Raw genomic sequence first — 19,441 nt, 5'->3', positions numbered from 1 at the left:
TGAAGTCTCAGAGGCAGAAGAAAACATTGATTTCTGTCATTTTGCGTGTTTGGTAAAACTCATTGTTTGATTTATTAGCCGTTTGCAAAACTGTGGTCATCTTATTCTGTTGGTATTGCATTATAAATATCTTTTTGTCTTGTTCAGCTTTGAAAAACTCCTTATTTTCATATTAAATATGTATTGCATTAGACCTAAACAGATCGCTTTTTAGAGGCACAGCAGTCTTTGCTGCATGTGTAAACATAGCCTTACTAGTGGATTTAGCAAATTCTGTCTTGCTAAATGTTTTGTAATACACTCCCTCATTAGATGTGGTGATTTATTGTTTTAGACCAGTGTTTCTCAACTGGGGTGCCATGAAGAGTTCTCGGGTACTGCGACAAAAGGACAAAAAAACTGCCCCAATCCTGTACAGTCCAACCTGAGAGCATTCTGCATGTGGGACACCCACTCTCATCCGCCAACCAACCTCATCAGTTGCTAAGAACACGTCAGGTGCCTGCACATCTTTTTGAGTTGCCAACAGGAGTAGAGGCAGCAGCATAGACAAAGTGAATATTGTGCTTTCTTACACCCGTCTGTAGACAGGAGTTAACCCAAAACTCTCAGATCGGACTGTACAGTGTTTGATTACCACCCCCTATCTCCTCTCCAGACTGCTTCTGTTCCGGCAGCAGAACATATGGGTAGGGGGTGTTAATCGAACACTACAAAGTCTGTTCTGAGAGCATTCTGTGCCATCTCTTGTATACAGAGGCAGTGTTGCCAACCGTTAGTATTTTTACTGGCGGCCAGTAAAAAACAGGCAATTTTCTCCTGCCAGTAAATGCCAGTAAAAGTAAAAGGTTGCCAGTAAAAAATATGGCTGTGACACTCGGCTTGGTCCGGAGCTGGCCGAGACCAATCAAGTGCCCGCTACAGTGTGATCGGGGCGACCCTGGCGGAGGCGGTGCCTGAGCATGTCGTGTGATATGGTGAAATGGAGCCAAGCTGTAGCGGCCAGAGCCTCGTGTGTGGGTCTGCAATATGGGAGCAAGGCAGGCTGGGACCGGGACCGCCAGTGCTGTTTAGACTAGAGTTGACTGGAGGGACCACTTGGCTAGGAGAGAGACTGTCACTGGGATGTTTTTTGTGTCAGTGAGGTCTCATCATCATCTATGCTGCTGCACACTGCTGTCAGTGTCACTGGGAGAGTCAATTTTTATGTGTGTGTGCCGCCCATTCTAATTTCTTGCCCTCATATCTCCTGTCCCTGAGCTACTTCCTTACTATATTGAAAATAAAACAAAAAATGTTTTTTTGCCTTATCATATTGCTAATTGCATATTGTATTTGTTTGTAGCCTAAATACTCGAATTTTCACTTAAAACTGTAATTTTGGAACTTTTTGGAAATGCCAGTAAAAACTGTGTCAGTAAAGTTTGGATGTTGTGTCAGTAAATTTTAATCTGGTAGGTTGGCAGCACTTGTAAGGTATCTGTGAAAGGTAGTGTCCAAAGTGGAGCTTGTGTGCTGAGGATTCAGGCGAAAACTTAGTCAGGCAGATTAGGTTGGCAACAGATCAGGCAAAATGGTACACAATCGAAATCCAGAGAGTGGTCAGGCAGGCAAAGGTCATACACGAGCTGGCGGTGAAGTAGAAAATCAGCAGGCTAGAGAGTAGTCGATAATTAAGATCACAAAGCAGTCACAACACCCAGGGGACTAATCCACATAAACGGGCGCTGAGTGATGGCATCACTTCCTAATTTATGGGCTGCATTGATTGGAAATTGTCCACAGCTGGCAGCAGGTGGGGCTAGTCAGTCCAAGATAGATGTGGGACCAGGAAGATCCCGGTTCAAATACACCCAGGTACATGACAACACTGTACAGAGGAGCTGAAGGGGTATCGGGAGAGAGCACAGCCCACACCACCTCCAAGCTCTCTCCTCTTTGCTGCTGTCTATACTCATGTAGCCAGTTTCCTGCAAGTTTTGGAAAGGGGGGGGGGGTTGTACTTGGGACATAATTGGGGAAGGGTAACAGACCTTTGTACTTAGAATGAGGGGTTTCTGTGCTTCTAGATAGGTGGGGGCGACAGAATTGGTGCTAGGAACGTTTTTTGGAGGGTTGTGCTAGCAGAGGGGGGATTTGGGAGGAGAGGATTGGTGCCATTAATTCTTACCACAGTACCATGTGTTTTGGTGCGGCACGATTTAAAAAAGTCATGCTGGCACCTTTTTTTACTTTGTTTGTGTATCATGCACATAGAGCAGCCCCCTAAAAAAAAAAAGTCCAACATGCCTCCTAGTGTAAAATGGCCCTAGACTGGTGTGCCCTGAGATTGTGCAGAATTCTGAAAGGTGCCTTGACTGAAAAGATTGAGAACCACTCTCTTAGATTAGTATGAGAATAGTGACCTGAGAGTTGTATCACTTACCATATTTATCGGCGTATAACGCGCACTTTTATTCCCCTTAAAATCAGGGGGAAATCGTGGGTGCGCGTTATACGCCAATGTCATTTTCTTTTACCAATGGGGGGGGGGGGCGGGTATTGGGCGGGTGTCGTGCTAAAAAGATTAAAAAAATCGATGCGAGTCCCTTCTCCCCTCTTCTTGCTCCTCCTCCCCCTCCCAAGTGTAGCTTCGGATTGGAGGAGGAGAGCGGTCACATGAACACATCAGAGGAGAGCGATCATGTGACCAGCCGAGGGAACAGTATGTATAAGAAGGGACTGGTAGTGCTTTTTTTTTTTTTTAAACTTTACAGTACGCTGGGAGTGCAAGGGGGCTGTGTAATGTAAAGGAGCTGTGTACTGTGCAGGGGGAAATGCTGTGTAGTGTATAGGGGGGGGGCTACGTAATGTGCTGAGATCTGTGTAATGTGCTGGGATCTGTGTAATGTGCAGAGGGGGGGGGGGGTTGGTCTGTGTGATGTGCAGGGGGGGGCTTTGGAATATAAAAAGGGCTGTTGAAAGTTTTTTTCCTGAAACTTCCCTCTTAAAATTAGGGTGCGCGTTATACGCCGATAAATACGGTATATCTTGCCCTACCTGAGGAACCTTACCACTTGTGAACTGTTTAGTAGGCATGATCTTTCTCAACTTTGACTTGTATATGTTCACATATCATAAATTGCAAAAGGGCTGTCAAAGATTGAATTCTAAGGACAAAAGACCTATAGAATTCAGTAGACACTCATCAACCGCAGGTGAAAACACTCAATTTTGGATTCTTTGTCCGATAAGCTGGTGTTCCATTTGAAAAAGGCCCAATTGTCGTGTCGTACCTTCCCTTTTGTAGACCCATGAATCCCTTAATGCCTTAAAATACTGATGTTTCTCTCTGTGGTCATGCTGCTTCCAAGTGCACTATACTGGCCTAGCTATGTAATTGCCATATCCTTTATTGCATTCTCTAGCATTCTCTTTTATTGCACAGAAAAAGAGGAGTATATCCGCGTAGTACTGTTACCTAGTTGGAAAGTGGATATTCGATTCCTCCCCTCCCTCTTACTAAAATGTTATGCTGGAACCATTCAACAAACATAAAAGTTGTGAAAAATCTTTCACTGTCAAAGCGGGACTTGGCTCACCGTATCCTTTTTCCACAGACATTTACAGTACAATTTCTGCTACCACCAGGAGACCAAAAAGTAACTTATGATAAAAAAAAGTTAATCATTTTATTATGTGTAAAATTATATAATTTATTTCAGCATTTTTATGGTGTTATGAAATGAACTTATTAAAAACAGAACAATTATCACCTGGGAACAAGCAAAATTAAGTTACGGCATCATTTAAGGCAATCAGTAATCTTTTTCATAACTGTATGAAAAAAAAATTCTGTTGGTTCAGTGTTCCCTGCTGTGCCTACTTCAGATCCCCCAGATACTGTCCTGAGCTTCTGATTCTGACGCTGTGAGTTACCCTCAGCTGCCACTGCTGCTGAGAAAAGTTGTGCGCTCGCCTGCACCCCTACTGCTTTCTATACTATTCATAAAACATACTATTCTATTCTCACAATATGTTGCATCTTTCAAAGCTACCAGATACTGTTCTGAGAGTCTGTCTTTCAGCGCTGTGAGAGTTAACTGCTGCTACTGAGAAGGGTTGCGCCGCTTGCTCGAAACTGTCCTCTCCTCCAATCGCACAACTTGTACTGTTAGTGTCCCACAATGCATTTCATTCTGTTATTGTGAATGTGAGTTACTGTCTTTCAGCTGCTTCACCTCCATTCACCGAACACAATGCATTGTGAATCAGTCATAATACAAGTTCTTTGAATGGTGGAGAGGGCCAAGGGGGAGGGCAAGTGATGCAGCTTCTCTCAGTAGCAGTAGCTGCTGTTAACTCTTACAACATCAGAAGAAAACTACTTAGGGCAGTATCTGGTGGCTCTAAATGAGGCCAAAAAAAAAGCTTTAATTATACATGTGTATGTGGCAGGTGTATTTTCTAATTATATATGCAGGTTGCCTTTTGTGCGTGCTGCATTGCATAGTGATTTTGCTTTGGTCTTCTCCCGAGTCTGGCTAAAGATCAGACCCATAAGATCAGACCCAGGCCATATTGCTGGTCAATGACCGGGCCACTTTTTGCAGCCGCGGCCCCAGACCATATTGCTGGTCAATGACCGGGCCACTTGACTGCGCCCGCCATTAATTGAGGCCGCGGCTTTGCGGCCTTCACAGAAGGCAGCTTAGGGCGCAAAGCCGCTGCCTCAATTACAGGCCGGCGCGGGCCCGCCGCGATTGCGCGGTGTGGGTGCACGGAGACACAGGATCCTGTGTCTTCGTGCGCTCGACGGTATTTGAGCCTGCGGCTTTGCAGCCTTCTGTGATCTGGCGCTATCTTGTGGTGGCCGGTTGGCATTACAAGTAAAACAGTTCTAGCAGTTCTTCTTTTTTTTTTTTTTTTTTTTTTTTTTTATAAATACATTTTTTATTTGACCAGTTAGAAAAAAGAACATTACAGATATACATCCTAAACATTTCTTACTATAAACTATGAAACTTTTCTTCCCTTTCCCATGTAGCCCTCATTCCTCTTTCCCTTCGGGCTGCTCTGAATCCATACTCCTTCTTTTAATAGTTTTTTTTTTCTTTTTTTCTCTTTTCCCCTTCTATTATCTCCTCTTTCTTACTTTTCCGTTCTATTATTTTCTTTTACGAATGTGAATACTCTCTGTGAAATTCCTAAAGCTGTCAAAAAAAAAAGGACTATCTTTCTACCCCTTCCCATTCCATGGCTCCATTCCTCCCTCCAGGGCACTTCCCCAGGACTGGGGAGGACTACACTTACCCACTCCAACCCCCCCCAACAAAAAAAGTTACCTGGCTCTCCTCTCCCCCCCCCCCCGACTCCTAGATCAATCCACCCCCACTTCCGGAGCGTAATATATCCACCCTGCCCATATACCTTTAAATTTGTCCTGTTGGTCTCTAACCGTATGCACCAATCTCTCTGCTTCCATAATCTTCTCCACCTCCCTTTTCCATTCCCTTATCGTGGGGCATGTGGATTGCTTCCAGTATCTAGGGATTAGGGCCTTAGCTGCATTTAGCAAATGTGGAGTGACGCTTCTTTTATAAAATGTAATAGAAGCCGGCATCCCATGAAAGAGGAAATGTAGCGGGGAGGGTTCTATAGATCTAAGTGTTAACTTTTTTATCCAGGGTGTTATCTCTTCCCAAAATGTTTTAATCTTGGGACAATACCACCATAAGTGGAGAAATGAGTCCCTCTGGTTAAACCCCCTCCAGGGGCCTGTTCTATATTATACAAAGACGAATAAAATCGGTGAAATTCTGCTGCTATTGCGTGAGTCTATAATTTGCTCATTTCCTGTTTTAATGGTATGTACATGACGTTGTTCCTGTTTCTTTAATTGTCTGGCTAAAAATTTCCCACTCTTATTCCCCTGTTCATAGAACCGGTGTTTGTTTTGAACTTTTCGATCCAGTAATTGTTTTAAATCTTTCCTCAACTTAGTTTCTGAGCCTCTTCTATCCTCAGATGGACCTTGTGTTTAATTTCCGTTTTGTGTATTTCATCCAAGAGCATGACCATCTCTTTTTGTCTCTCCCTTTTAATATGCGCTCCCATAGAAATTAACTCCCCTCGGATGACAGCCTTATGGGCCTCCCATACAACTTGATCCGATACCCCTTCTGACACATTAATCTCAAAGTACTGTACTAATGTACGAGAGAGGGACTTTACATTCCTTTTATCATCCAAAGTATAGTGCTGACCCTGAATCTTGCCCTTGACAAAAAGGAACCAGCCCTCCGGGTCTTCTGGTGTTTCTATATTTATCCAGGGGCACTGTTTGTGTATTGCTATTGTCACTCCTCTTGTCCTAGGGACAGGTGAAGGCGCATGAAACCACTGGTTATAAGGAAAAAGGGGCATTCAAGGGGGTCGCAGTTCTAATGTGTTTTTTTTTCACTGTTTTCACTGCCATCTCCTTCCCTCTAATTAGAACCCCCAAACATTATATATATTTTTTATTCTAACACCCTAGAAAATAAAATGGCGGTCATTGCAATTTCTGTCACCCCGTATTTGCGCATCGGTCTTACAAGCGCACTTTTTGGGGAAAAAATAGACTTTTTTTAATTAAAAAAAATAAGACAACCATAAAGTTACCCCAATTTTTTTTATATTGTGAAAGATAATGTTATGCCGAGTAAATTGATACCCAACATGTCACGCTTCAAAATTGCGTCCGCTCGTGGAATGGCGACAAACTTTTACCCTTTAAAATCTCCATAGGCGACGTTTAAAAATTTCTACAGGTTGCATGTTTTGAGTTACAGAGAGGAGGTCTAGAGCTAGAATTATTGCTCTCGCTCTAACGATGGCTGCAATACCTCACATGTGTGGTTTGAATACCGTTTACATATACGGGCGCTACTCACATATGTGTTCGCTTCTGCGCGCGAGCTTGGCGGGACGGGGCGCGTTTTCTGGCTTCTAACTTTTTTAGCTGGCTCCTAGATTCCAAGCAAATTTGTCAAACCCTGTAATATATAATGCCTTGCCAAAGTATTTACCCCCTTGGCTTTTTACCTATTTTGTTACATTACAGCCTTTAGTTCAATGTTTTTTTATTTATTTTTTATCTGAATTATATGTTATGGATCAGAACACAATAGTCTAAGTTGGTGAAGTAAAATTAGAAAAATATATACATAAAACTATTTTTCAGAAATAAATTGCCTTAAGAAGTTACATAATTTAGTGAAATGATGTCCACCTGTTTGCAATCTAAGTGTCACATGAATCTGTCATTACATATACACACCTTTTTGAAAGGCCACAGAGGCTGCACCACCTAAGCAAGAAGCACCACCAACCAAACACTGCCATGAGGACCAAGGAACTCTCCAAACAAGTAAGGGACAATGTTGTTGAGAAGTACAAGTCAGGGTTAGGTTATAAAATAAAAAAATCGAAGTCTTTGATCCCTAGGAGCACCATCAAATCTATCATAACCAAATGGAAAGAACGTGGCACAACGGCAAACCTGCCAAGAAACGGCCACACACCAAAACTCACCGACCAGGCAAGGAGGGCATTAATCGGAAAAGCAGCACAGATGCGCTGCATCTCTAGCTATATTTTGAGCAGCGGATTCTTGTTGACGTAGGATTTTATTTGCTGATTTCTTTTTTTTTTTTCAACATTGACTTCAGACTGGTGTGTGTGTGTGTGTGTGTGTGTGTGTGTGTGTGTGTGTTTGTGTATGTTTTAGTTTTTTCCGATATTTTATAGATTTATACACACATTGGGCCCCAAGCAGCCTTTTCTCCTATACTCATTTGGTCTCATTTTTTTCACATATATATATATATATATATATATATAATATATTGTGTGTGTGTGTGTGTGTGTGTGTGTGTATATGTGTATGTGTATATATATATATATATATATATATATATATATTCCACCTTTACATTTCATGGTCTGAAAGGTGTCTAGCTGAAGCTTTTAAAAATGTCCAGTTTACCTTATTTTCCAAAGTATGGTTAACCGTTCAATAAATGTTAGCAAACAAGAACTGCTATAGTTCTGCAATATTTGGTATTGTATTGATTTAATTAAGTTAGTTTTAGTTTGATTTAATTAAGTTAATTCACTTAAATGTTTTTAGAACATTTTAAATCAAGCTTTACTGTATTTTTTTTTATTTGGAAGGATTTAAAATAAAAATCACCCTTTTACAATTTAAAATGTTTAAATATTGTGCTTTAGATAATATATTTTGCCACCCACTTACAGTAATATTCAATTTGTTCATTCTGGTGATATGTTATAAACGCAAATAAAAAATAATTTAAAAAGGGAAATGTTCTTGTTTTTTTAGTTTTTACCATGTTTTTTTATTTTTTTTTAAACCCATATACAAATAGTAAAGATTCACTTAGTAAAATGTATTTTTGCAAACACTAATATAAAATGTAGTCTGCTATAAAATGCATTAATCTACAGAGCTTTACTCTGATTGTGAACTATAATTTTTTTGCAATTACCAGGAAGAAAAATGATGAAGAACAATACAAAAAAAACCTGATTATTCATAATAGATCATGTCAAACCTCTCCTTCTTTTGCAGTATTAATATACAACTGTAATTCACAGCCACAGAAAGATTAATAAGTAATAAACATCATCTCAGCTAATCCATATTCCAGTTTAAGTTTCAGCGACAAGCCTTCTCCTAAGGGATGTGCATATTCTTTCTGAGGTTAGGTGATGAGCAATGTTCCCTGAGGATGGGCATTGTAAAAACAGTCTTGATTTTGTACAGGCTAATCTAAGCTCTGTTCCTCCATCTATCATGGCAAAGTGTGACTGATCTTTTATGCAGATAGCTGGCTTATTAGGCATTGTAGCTGTACGCGCTAATGTCTCGGTTGGAATCTTTAGGGGGATTTTTTTTTTTTTATCCTACTGTCTGAGCTATAAAAATGAATAATGATTACTACATAGCTTTTAAGAACAAAGAAAGCCACCACATTTTATCAGTGTCAGATGTCTTAGATCCTGACAGCGTGATAGCTGCCGGTGAATAAGGCTGCTGATTTTGGGTTAAGTAGTGGTGTAACAGATATACATTAAAAATATAATAACAGAAGGAATACTGTCATCACCCACTTGGAAGCATTTTATTGGCAGGACTAAAATTACAGTCTAAGGATCTTTCAGTAGCTACATTTTGTAATAAATGGTTATCGGGCAAAGCCAGTGGCAGTTAATGGGATTATACAGCAGGCAACATGAGCAATCGTCTGAATCTCAGAAGAGCTACTCAAATCCTCCTTATTTAACCTCATGCTGTACTGTGTTACAATTATGTTCACTTCAGTGCTATTTTTTAATGCCATTAGATCCAATTGCCTCATATTTTATTTTTTAAAAGAAGGGAAAAGTTTCCAGTTAAACATTTTATTCATTTACAACAAATACGATTATTATATTTTAGTTATTGTTAGGTTATTAAATAAGACTTCATTTCGAGAAATTCAGGTTTTATTCAGTTATTTACTGTATAATAAGTGTAAAAAAATTATTGTATGTGGAGTGCTGATACTTTTTTGGAGGAGGACTAGGTCCATGCAGGTCTCCGGTAAGTGTTCTCTGAGTCGGAAAAAAAAAAAATAAAAAAAAAAAAGGTCCATGCAGTGAAGATTTATCAGTCAATGAAGAAGTCCAGCATGCTAAAAAAAAAAAAAAAAATATTTGAGAGCCCGATATTGGCAAAATGCAGACCTTCACATTGTTGAAACATCTTTTTGTCTATGATGGTTCTGAAACTTTATCTCTAGACAAAACTTGTGTGTTTTTTTTTTTTTATTTATTTAATACAATTCTTGACAAGCCATAAAACCTTTTGTTACATCTTTATCGCAGTTTACCAGTTGGGAATATTAACCTTTTTGATCCTGATTACCATTATAATAAACCAAATGAGGGAAAACAACATTTTTAAAGTGGTTGTATATGAAAAAGGGGTTAAGGACACATGACATTTTGGGGTGTCTGTTCCGGTAACAGATTTCTAAGTGTGGACTTTTTTTTTTTTTTTTTTTATTATTCCTGTTTTCTCTAGATAGTGATACAAAAAATCTCTCCAACTTAACAGTCAAAAAAAATCCTGTTGATCATGCATACACGTTGTATTAAGATTAGGTCTGAAGTCTATCGGTCTGGATACCAATGTAAAAGTAAAAAGAAGTTGCGTTGTTAGAAGGAATAGTTAATTGTAATTTCTGCTTTGTGATTATTTGGTGAATAAAAAATATCAGATTTGTCTTTGTACGGGGTGAAAGATATCCCTGTATGTATAGCCTGCTGATCAAAAGACATTTGGATTTCATTTTTTCTTTCCAATAACTTCAGTGTCAAGACAAGGTTATCCAGTGCCCATGACAAAGATGCCAAACTGTGCCTACACCCCTGGGGCACACACCACTTTCTGCAACTGGACTCTGTGCTAGTCTTCTTACCAGCCTGTGGCTCTAGCTTTTCCACCTGCGTTTTTCCATGGACCTGGGTGTGTGCAGTGACATCATGGGACCTTCCTTCTCTGTGCTATCTGCCAGTCTGTGATGGAATTGTTAAGTGCTGGACCAATCGGGCAAAACAGAAGATAGGGCATGCGTGTGATGAGGAAGACACTGCTCGCCTTGCGAAGCCTAAGGGTCCTAACCAACAGCACCCCACCCCCCACAGATGCCAAACACTACTGCTGTATTATAAATTGCAACACCATGGGTTTACTTTAACTGAATAAAGTCCAATTACTAAAACAAGTGCACTTTAAAGCATCACTGTAAGATGTGCGTTTAGCTTATTAAGCAGCCGCAAATTACCACTGCTCAGTACACGGACAGGAGACCCCCACCTCATGTTAATAAAATAATTGGTCACCCTACACAAATGTGTATGTGTGTGTGTGTGTGTGTGTGTGTGTGTGTGTATATATATGTGTATATGTGTGATATATATATATATATATATATATATATATATATATATATATATATATATATATATATAGTATATGTATAATTTTATATATAATAAAATCTCACACACCGTGCCTTGAAAAAGTTTTCACACCCCTTGAAATTTTCCACATTTTGTCATGTTACAACCAAAAATGTAAATGTATTTTATGTGATAGACCTAAACAAAATGGCACATAATTGTGAAGTGGAAGGAAAATTATATTCAGCCCCCTTTGCTCTAATACCCCTAACTAAAATCTAGTGGAATCTGTCCACAGGACAACTATTAGTTGTGCACTTCACAAATCTGGGCTTTTATGGAAGCGTAGCAAAAAGAGAGCCATTGCTGAAAGAAAGCCATAACCAGTCCTGTTTGCAGTTTTTGTGAGAAGCCATGTGGGGGACACGGCAAACGTGGAAGAAGGTGCTCTGGTCAGATGAGACCATAATTAATTTTTTGGGCCTAAAGGCAAAAGGCTATGTGTATCGGAAAACTAACGGCTTCACTGCCCGTTTCCTACTGCGCATGTGCGACTCGCGCGGCGCTTTGTGAATAAGCGGCTGCCTCCTGGGATGCACACAGTTCCCAGATGGCAGCGCACCCCATTCACCAGAAGACAACGCGACGGAGGACAAGGAAGAAGACCACCGCGGTGGAGGAAGAGGCATAAGAGCTAGTTAGGCATAGCAACCGCCCTTTCTGGTGAGTATAAACCTTTTTTTTTTTTTGGAACTCCACTTTAAAGTGCTGTTCATATGCTCTCCATCCAATATGACAGAGCTTGAGCTATTTTGCAAAGCAGAATGGGCAAAAATGTCACACTTTTTTTAAATGTGCAAAGCTGGTAGAGACCCCCAAAAAGACTTGCAGCTGTAATTGCAACGAAAGGTGGTTCTACAAAGTATTGACTCAGGATGGCTGAATATGAATGCACTACACGCTTTTCACATGTTTATTTGTAAAACATTTTGAAAACCATTTATCATTTTCCTTCCACTTTACAATTATGTGTTACTTTGGGTTGGTCTATCACATAAATTCCCAATAAAATACATTTACGTTTTTGGTTGTAACATGACAAAATGTGAATACTTTTTCAAGGCACTGTGTGTGTGTGTGTGTGTGTGTGTATATATGTGTATGTATGTATGTGTGAGATATATATATATATATATATATATATATATATATATATATGTATGTGTGAGATATATATATATATATATATATATGTGAGATATATATATATATATATATATATATATATATATATATATATATATATATATATATTCAAGGAAGAAGGTAGTCTATAACCTTCCTCTTTCCTCCTCAGTTCCCCCGGGATTCTGTCTTCACTCCATGATTCACCACCTGAGTGAATCTGGGAGGGTTAATTCTGACAGAGATCGCCAGTGAAGTGCTGAGATCGCGCCTTAATAAACTGGTCGTTTCTGTGTCAGTCAATGACCGCTTCTCTGTGTGCGGAGATGACCGGCGGAAAACATGTTCTCCCCCCAATCATCTGTTTCATAAACCGTTAATGAACGAAGATCAGCGGCGATCCTCCTTTGGGGGAAAATTAACTGATATTAGGCTCTGCTTTTTAGTGAGTTACCTATAATGTATTTATGTTGAGATAAAATTAAGCAAACAGTTTATTATGGAATTACCACTCGCCAAATACGAGCTATGTTTTACAGAATTGCCATCAGTGCTTTGCAGAGAGCATAAAGAACAGCTCAGTATTTTAAATAGAAGACTATATTTTCTGGGTATTTGAGATACAAGGCTATAGTTTCTGCTGGGTTTTCAAATGTATTCAAATGCATCTGTGTCTCTTGTGTATTATACTGACATTCATTTTTCTTCCTCCCACTGCAGAGAAGAGAAATGGGCAAGAAAGATGCTTCAGCTACAAAAACACCAGTCGATCAATATCGTAAACAGATAGGTAGGCTTTTATCAATAATTTAATGCCAATATAACAGTGTGTTCATATCCTGTGTACTATATTCTAGCATTTCTCAACACTCAAAAAAGAATTCAGCCAAAATTGCATTCTGTCTCCTAAATAACAAGGGCTTCTTTTAAGTGTATTGCTTCTGTTTTTAATTGTAAGCATCGCTAAGTGGCTCTGTAGTTGATTACTAATGGGGAGCTAAACTTGCCCATGTCCACACTCCTGTGTCAAATGGTCACGCATTCATTTTTATTTTTATGACATCAGCTTGGTAATACTAATACAAACTGCAGTTATATTTGACATTTCAGTGTAGGATTACTAGAAAAATTATCTTTTTCATGTTGTTAGTTCTGCCTGTCATCTTTTTCACAACTTCCTCGGTTCCCAGCAGACTTTGCAGCTTCTCCTCTGCTGTTTAACTTTAATTTCTAGGGACTACCTTCCCCACTGTACCTTGTTGCCTGCAAGCTTTGATTCCTGTACGGACTCTGCCAGTAGGCAGGCTTTGTGAATTCTGTGACACAGCAGTCCCTTTTTAAAGGGCATAGTGGATACTGTCACAGAATTCAAGGTAGTAAATGTGTGTGTAAAAAAGTTAATTTACAAACGTCAAGATCATTTAGGTTAAAAGCAGTAGACTAGAAAAAAAATTGAATTGCAATGTAGGAATAAATATTTTACATTTTGATCATAGATGTAACTTGAATATCTGGGTGCCATTCATGCTTGTATGTTGCCATGTTTTGGGTAATGTTTTAAAAACATGATTGCACTCAAGTAGTACCTTTTTTTTTTTTTTTTTTTTTTTTTAAAGTACCTTTTGCTTAACCACTTTAAGTCCGCAATATATACATATATTGCAATTTTGAAGTGGTTTATCGGGATTATGGCTGAAGATATCTGCCATAACCCCCCCCAGTATCGTTTTTTTCCAGCCGGCAGCTGGCTTTCTCATAAAAGTGCTCCAGGCGACTCTTGAGCAACTGGAACGCTTTCAAAAGTGGTGGGAGCGGATGTCCCCCCTTCCCCTGCCGGTGTTTCTCGAGCTCACCATTTCTGCCGGGTCACCCCAGTAAATGATCAGACGGTGTTCCCGGCTAGTCCCAGAGGCAATCCGAGTAGATCCACTTTAATCTTCTCTATGACCTTGAAGGACGAATTCATGACATCACTTCCAGTCCAGGCTGGAAGTAAACATTTATTTTTTTAAAGCAAAAGCATAAAAATATTTTTGACCCCAGATCTCTTCATAAAGAGGATTCTTATTTATATTACAAGGGATGTTTACATTCCTTGTAATAGGAATAAGTGATCCAAAAAAAAAAAGTTAAAGGAACAGTGTAAAAATTGGGAAAACAAAACGCCCCCCCCCTATCCCTCTGTGCTCATGCGCAGAAGCAAACACTTGCGCAAGTCGGGCACACATATGTAAACGGATATTTGCACCACACATGAAAGGTATCGCTGCAAATGTTAGAGCCACCTCTGTAACTCTACACAGGTAACCTGTAAAGGTGTGTAAAGCATCGCTTATGGAGATTTTAAATTACTGTAGTTTGTCGCCATTCCATGAGTGTGCGCAATTTTTAAAGTGTGACATGTTGGGTATCTATTTACTATTAAGAATTGTTTGCAAAATAGCTGCTGTTTTTGACATAAAAAATTGCAATGATCTCCATTTTGTTCCCTAGGGTCTCTGAAAATAATAAAAAAAAATGTTTGAGGGTTAGAAGTAATTTTCTAGCAAATAAACTGATTTAAACTTGTAAACAAAAATTGCCAGAAAAAGCTTGGTCTTAAGGTGGTTAAAAATGCAGCATACTTCCCTGGTATGTGAGGGCACCTAGGCACTTCAATTTTTACAGTCTTATAGCTGTGTACCTGCAGTGGGAGATCCAAGGTACTCTGGCTGCTAGTCCCAGGAGATCTGAAGCGAGATCTGGTAATGTCACTGGCTGCTGTGCTGCTCACTTATCCTTGCTAAAGATTCTGACATGAGGAAGCAAAGCCCTGCCTAAAACTTGAGTCTTCAAACCAAGTCAATGTGCAGGACAAGGCATTAGAAGTCTGTAATGGGAAAAGATCAGATGACAGTGGATCACCACAGTGAAGACTAGTCGTTGGCCTTCCTTTTTTTTTTTTTTTAAAGGAGCAGTGGATTTCAAGGTATCTGGAAGCTACAATGTATGTGATAAGTATGTGGACTGTTTTAATCATAGTGCTCTAGAATACAGTATTGAGGTTGATTTATTAAAGACACATATAAGCTGTACTTTGCAAGGGGATTTTCCCCAGAGCTCTGCTGACTTCCATCTATATTTATTTATTACAGGTACTTGTATAGCACTGTCAATTTAAGCAGTGCTTTAGATATATATTGTACATTGCCATCAGTCCCTACCCCCAAGGTAGCTTTCAATCGTAAGGCCCCTAACTCGCATTCTAGGGCCAGTTTTAGACAGGAGCCAATTGATCTCCCATCATGTCTTTGGAGTGTGAGAGAAAACCCGAGTTACCGGAGAAAACCCATGCAGCCACAGGGAGAACATGCAAACTCCAAGCAGGTAGTGTTGTGGTTTGTATTCGAATCAGTGACACTAGTGATGTCAGGCAGAAGTGCTCGCCACTTAGCCACTGTGCCCCCCTATCTATAATCGTGTGTTGGCAAAAATGCTGATATTTATTTCCCCTGCATTGGATACTGCAATTCCCTGTGATTGAGTATTCTTTGCAAAGTGAAACTTCACCAAATTCACCAAGCTCTGGGACAAATTCCCTTGCAAAGTGCAACTTCCCTTGCAAAATTAACAATTTGTTTCCCTTTAGTAAATCAACCCCATTGTGTATTTTACTAGCCACTCAGAAACATGATGGATGACAGAGTTTTGATTGATTACACTGTATTTGTCCATCATTTCCTACCAGTTCATATTTAAAATAACCATGAGGAAATGACACAAGAATCGGATGTCAGAAATAAAAATACAGATTGCACATGCTTGAAAGTAACTCAAACATTTAAAGATATTCCCTTTTAAAGCTAAAAAAAAAAATGTACATATTTCTTTCTTTACTTGACTCGCAAGCTCCATACATGAAAGCGGCTTGTGAAAGGCACATTCATGAATATAAAAGGGTTATGCAGTCATTTTTCCACATTCAAATCTCTTATTTATGTCACCTGCAGTCTTGCCTAAATCTTCAAACAATTCTCTCCAGGCTGGGAAGAAAACACGAGGCCCCACAAGAGATTTCTATCTGTTCACAGAATTTCTAACTAAATAAAAATCTGCCGAGGCTAGTGTTAAGAGTTGGAAGATGCTCGATAAATAAGGTCAGAAAATGCTAGGTTGACAAAACCGAGAACATTAAATTGGTTTGGGATTTCTTTATAGATCAAGACTTTTCAGTGTTTGCAAGACTACAGATCTAATTAATTTCCTGTTAACTTTACTGGGTAAGTTGCAACACAATTTAAAGGGAAACTACATTGGATTTTTAGCACTTGCTTATTGTGAATTTTTCTTTTTACTGAAGCTTCACATATACAGTGCATCCGTAAAGTATTCACAGCGCTTTACTTTTTCCACATTTTGTTCGGTTACTTATTTTAAAATGGATAAAATGTATTTTCCTCAAATTCTACAAACCGCACCCCATGACAACGTGAAAGAAGTTTGTTTGAAATCTTTGCTAATTTATTAAAAATGAAAAAATAAAAAAAAATCGCATGTACATACAGTATCTCTCAAAATTGAGTCCACCCCTCACATTTTTGTAAATGTTTTATTATATCTTTTCAAAGGGCATATTTAAAAAGTAATATACTTTTTACATTATTGGAATGTACGCAGCAACATATTTGGAGTTGGATACACTTTAAAGCCCTGTCCTTTTCATATTTTTAATGCTAGTCTTGCCCTCGCTGCTTGAACATATAATGGATTATAGCCATTTCAAGCTGGCTGTTGACAACAACTTTCATAGTTTGAGAATATCCTAAAGCTCTGGCATGCAGAGGTGATGCTGATATGTCTATCTTGAGAGAAGCCATGTGATAACTCGAAACTGCTACCAGGAGAGCCATGCACATCAACATTCTTGCGGCTCGAGTCATCACATTAGTCATGTCTGTGCAGGTATTTAGAGTGCTCAAGATGCCTCCATTTTCAGTCATTTATATTATGCTTAAAGTGGTTGTAAACTCTTTACAGCCAATTTTACCTACGGGTAAGCTTAGATTAAGGCTTACCTGTAGGTGCTCGAAATATCTCCCAAACCTCCAAGGTTTAGGAGAGATTTATAATAATGACGGGCGGCGATGACTGTAGACAATGGCGCAGGCGCACTTTAGCAATGGCGATCGTGCCATTTCTAAAGGAGGCCGTGCTGTAACTGGCGGCTCCCGCGCGCATGAGTGGGAATGACATTGCAGCTCCAGCCAATCACTGCGCCAAAGCCGCGATACCCAGAAGTAACCCCCGGGTAAGATATCGGCCGCCCTAGCGGTGTAAGAGGAAGGCTGCGGGGAGTTCGATCTGAGGCGAGTATTACATAATGAGCTAGTATGCCGTTGTCTTGCAGGTGGTGTTTTTTTTTTTTCAAGTGGGTTTACATCCACTTTAACAATATAATAGAAATCCCTAAAGTTTCTGGACTTTAGCTGAGATACCGTTAGGAGTTCAGTCATGGATGCAGCTTGCATGCTATGTTTAAAATTACCTGTAAGATTGGGAAACATGTTTCAGAAGGGACCCTGTGGATACCTCTAGAAATTGCACGAACAAGAGGAAAATTAGACCAAAAATACATAGAACATTGATCAAGTCTGTCATATAGCAAGCCAATGTTAACCAGGAGTATTGAGACAGATTGTGCATCAGACTGGTAACTCCACTCATCTAGAAAAAATATCTGAAATGGGGGGCTGGTATATACAATTGCAACACAGACCATATTGTAGTTTATAGTTCTTTAAAAATAATATACTTTCCTTTTCAATATGTAGTATTGTAATTTTATGTAAAAATGTAATCCCATATGGCAGCCTGGAAGTGTTCTGTACACAGTTGGTGTATGGAATCCCCTCAGATGTTAATATCCTGCTTCTGTAGTTGGCTCACTAATTTTCCCAGACGTCGGCACTATGATTCAAGTTAGACTTTAGGCATCCTCTGCAACAAAAATTTCAGTTAATTTAGAGAGTTAATCACTTCTAAAGAATTGTAGGCCCTCAACTCTCATTTTCGATCAGATGATGCACTTGCATGGCTCTAATTCAGACTCAGACCTGCACAAGACATGATCTAACAAAGAGGTATTCCTTCGGAGCAGAAAATTTGTTAAAATTCTTGTAAAGAACATTGATCGCCCAGAGGGGATGTTTTTTTTTTTTTTTTTTTTTTTTTTTTTCGCACTGCTCGACAGAAGGTGATTATTCAAGCTACACCTATAGCCACTGATCAGTGTATTCTGACAGCAGCAGGTGTTCTAAAGGACAATTTCTTCACACTTTGCTTAAAGTGAAGTTCCACCAAGAAATGGAACTTCTGCTGATCTGGTTCCTCCCCCCTTCCCCCTCTGGTTTCACATTTGGCAACTTTCGGGGGGTTGGGGGGAGCAGATGCCTGTCTAATTGAGGTATTTGTCCCACTTCAGGCGAAGTATCGGCAGTATCAGTATCCACAGTTTCAGCAGAAATCCACAGCATGTCCGGCCCCCCCCCCCCCCCCCCCCCCCCCACTGTCTTCTGGGAGTCACACAGGTCCCAGAAGGCAGCGGGGACTAATCAGGATGCGCGATTCGCGCATGCGCAGTGGGTAAACAAACTGTGTAGCCGCAACGCTTCCCTTCCTGATTCCATTACTTAAAATGTCGGCACCTTCACCCGGAGCCAAGGGATGGGTTGGCTTTGGGTGAGGACACCGTAGGCGCCCTGGACGGGTAAGTGTCCTTATTTTAAGTCAGCAGCTGCAGTATTTGTAGCTGCTGGCTTTTAAAGATGTTTGCAGGTGGAACTCCGCTTTAATGTGTTGCACAATTATTTAGCACATTGCACTTTGTTTTTGTCACTGTTATAGTTTTTTACCTATAGTAATATATGTTAATGTTTCATATTGATGTGATATCACATGGTCATTTCAATTGGTGGTTAGTCACAGGTTATAGAATTTTTATATACCATATTTGCCGGTGTATAAGGCGATTTTTTTTTTTTTTTTTTTGCCTGTACTCGCCGTATAAGACGTCCCCCCTTCTTCTACCTTCTTGCTGGAGCAACAATATATTCTATTAATGAATACAAGGAGTGTTTGGATTGGCAAAAGCTGCAACATCATCAGCCCACGCCTCTCTGACTCTCAAAGCCAATCCGAGCAGGCTACTATATGTAGCCTGCTCAGAATGGCAGAGGTTGTTACTCCAATCCGAGCAGGCTCTGTATTTATTTGAATACATCGCTCA

At 39.7% G+C, this 19,441-nt stretch overlaps 1 protein-coding gene across 3 annotated transcripts in view; it reads left to right on the top strand.

Moving 5' to 3' along the window:
• Positions 1–19,441, top strand: part of TRIQK (triple QxxK/R motif containing) — a 151,870-nt gene that overhangs the window by 47,585 nt on the left and 84,844 nt on the right. For all 3 annotated transcript variants that reach the window (XM_040354633.1, XM_040354634.1, XM_040354635.1), the window contains exon 3: positions 12,898–12,967. In XM_040354633.1, coding sequence (XP_040210567.1) covers positions 12,907–12,967 — 61 coding nt within the window. In that variant the 5' untranslated portion in view covers positions 12,898–12,906. The remainder of the gene's footprint in view (positions 1–12,897; positions 12,968–19,441) is intronic.

The sequence above is a fragment of the Rana temporaria genome, chromosome 5 (genome assembly GCF_905171775.1).
Source record: "Rana temporaria chromosome 5, aRanTem1.1, whole genome shotgun sequence".
Lineage (NCBI taxonomy): Eukaryota > Metazoa > Chordata > Amphibia > Anura > Ranidae > Rana > Rana temporaria.
This window is presented reverse-complemented; position numbering and strand designations above follow the sequence as displayed.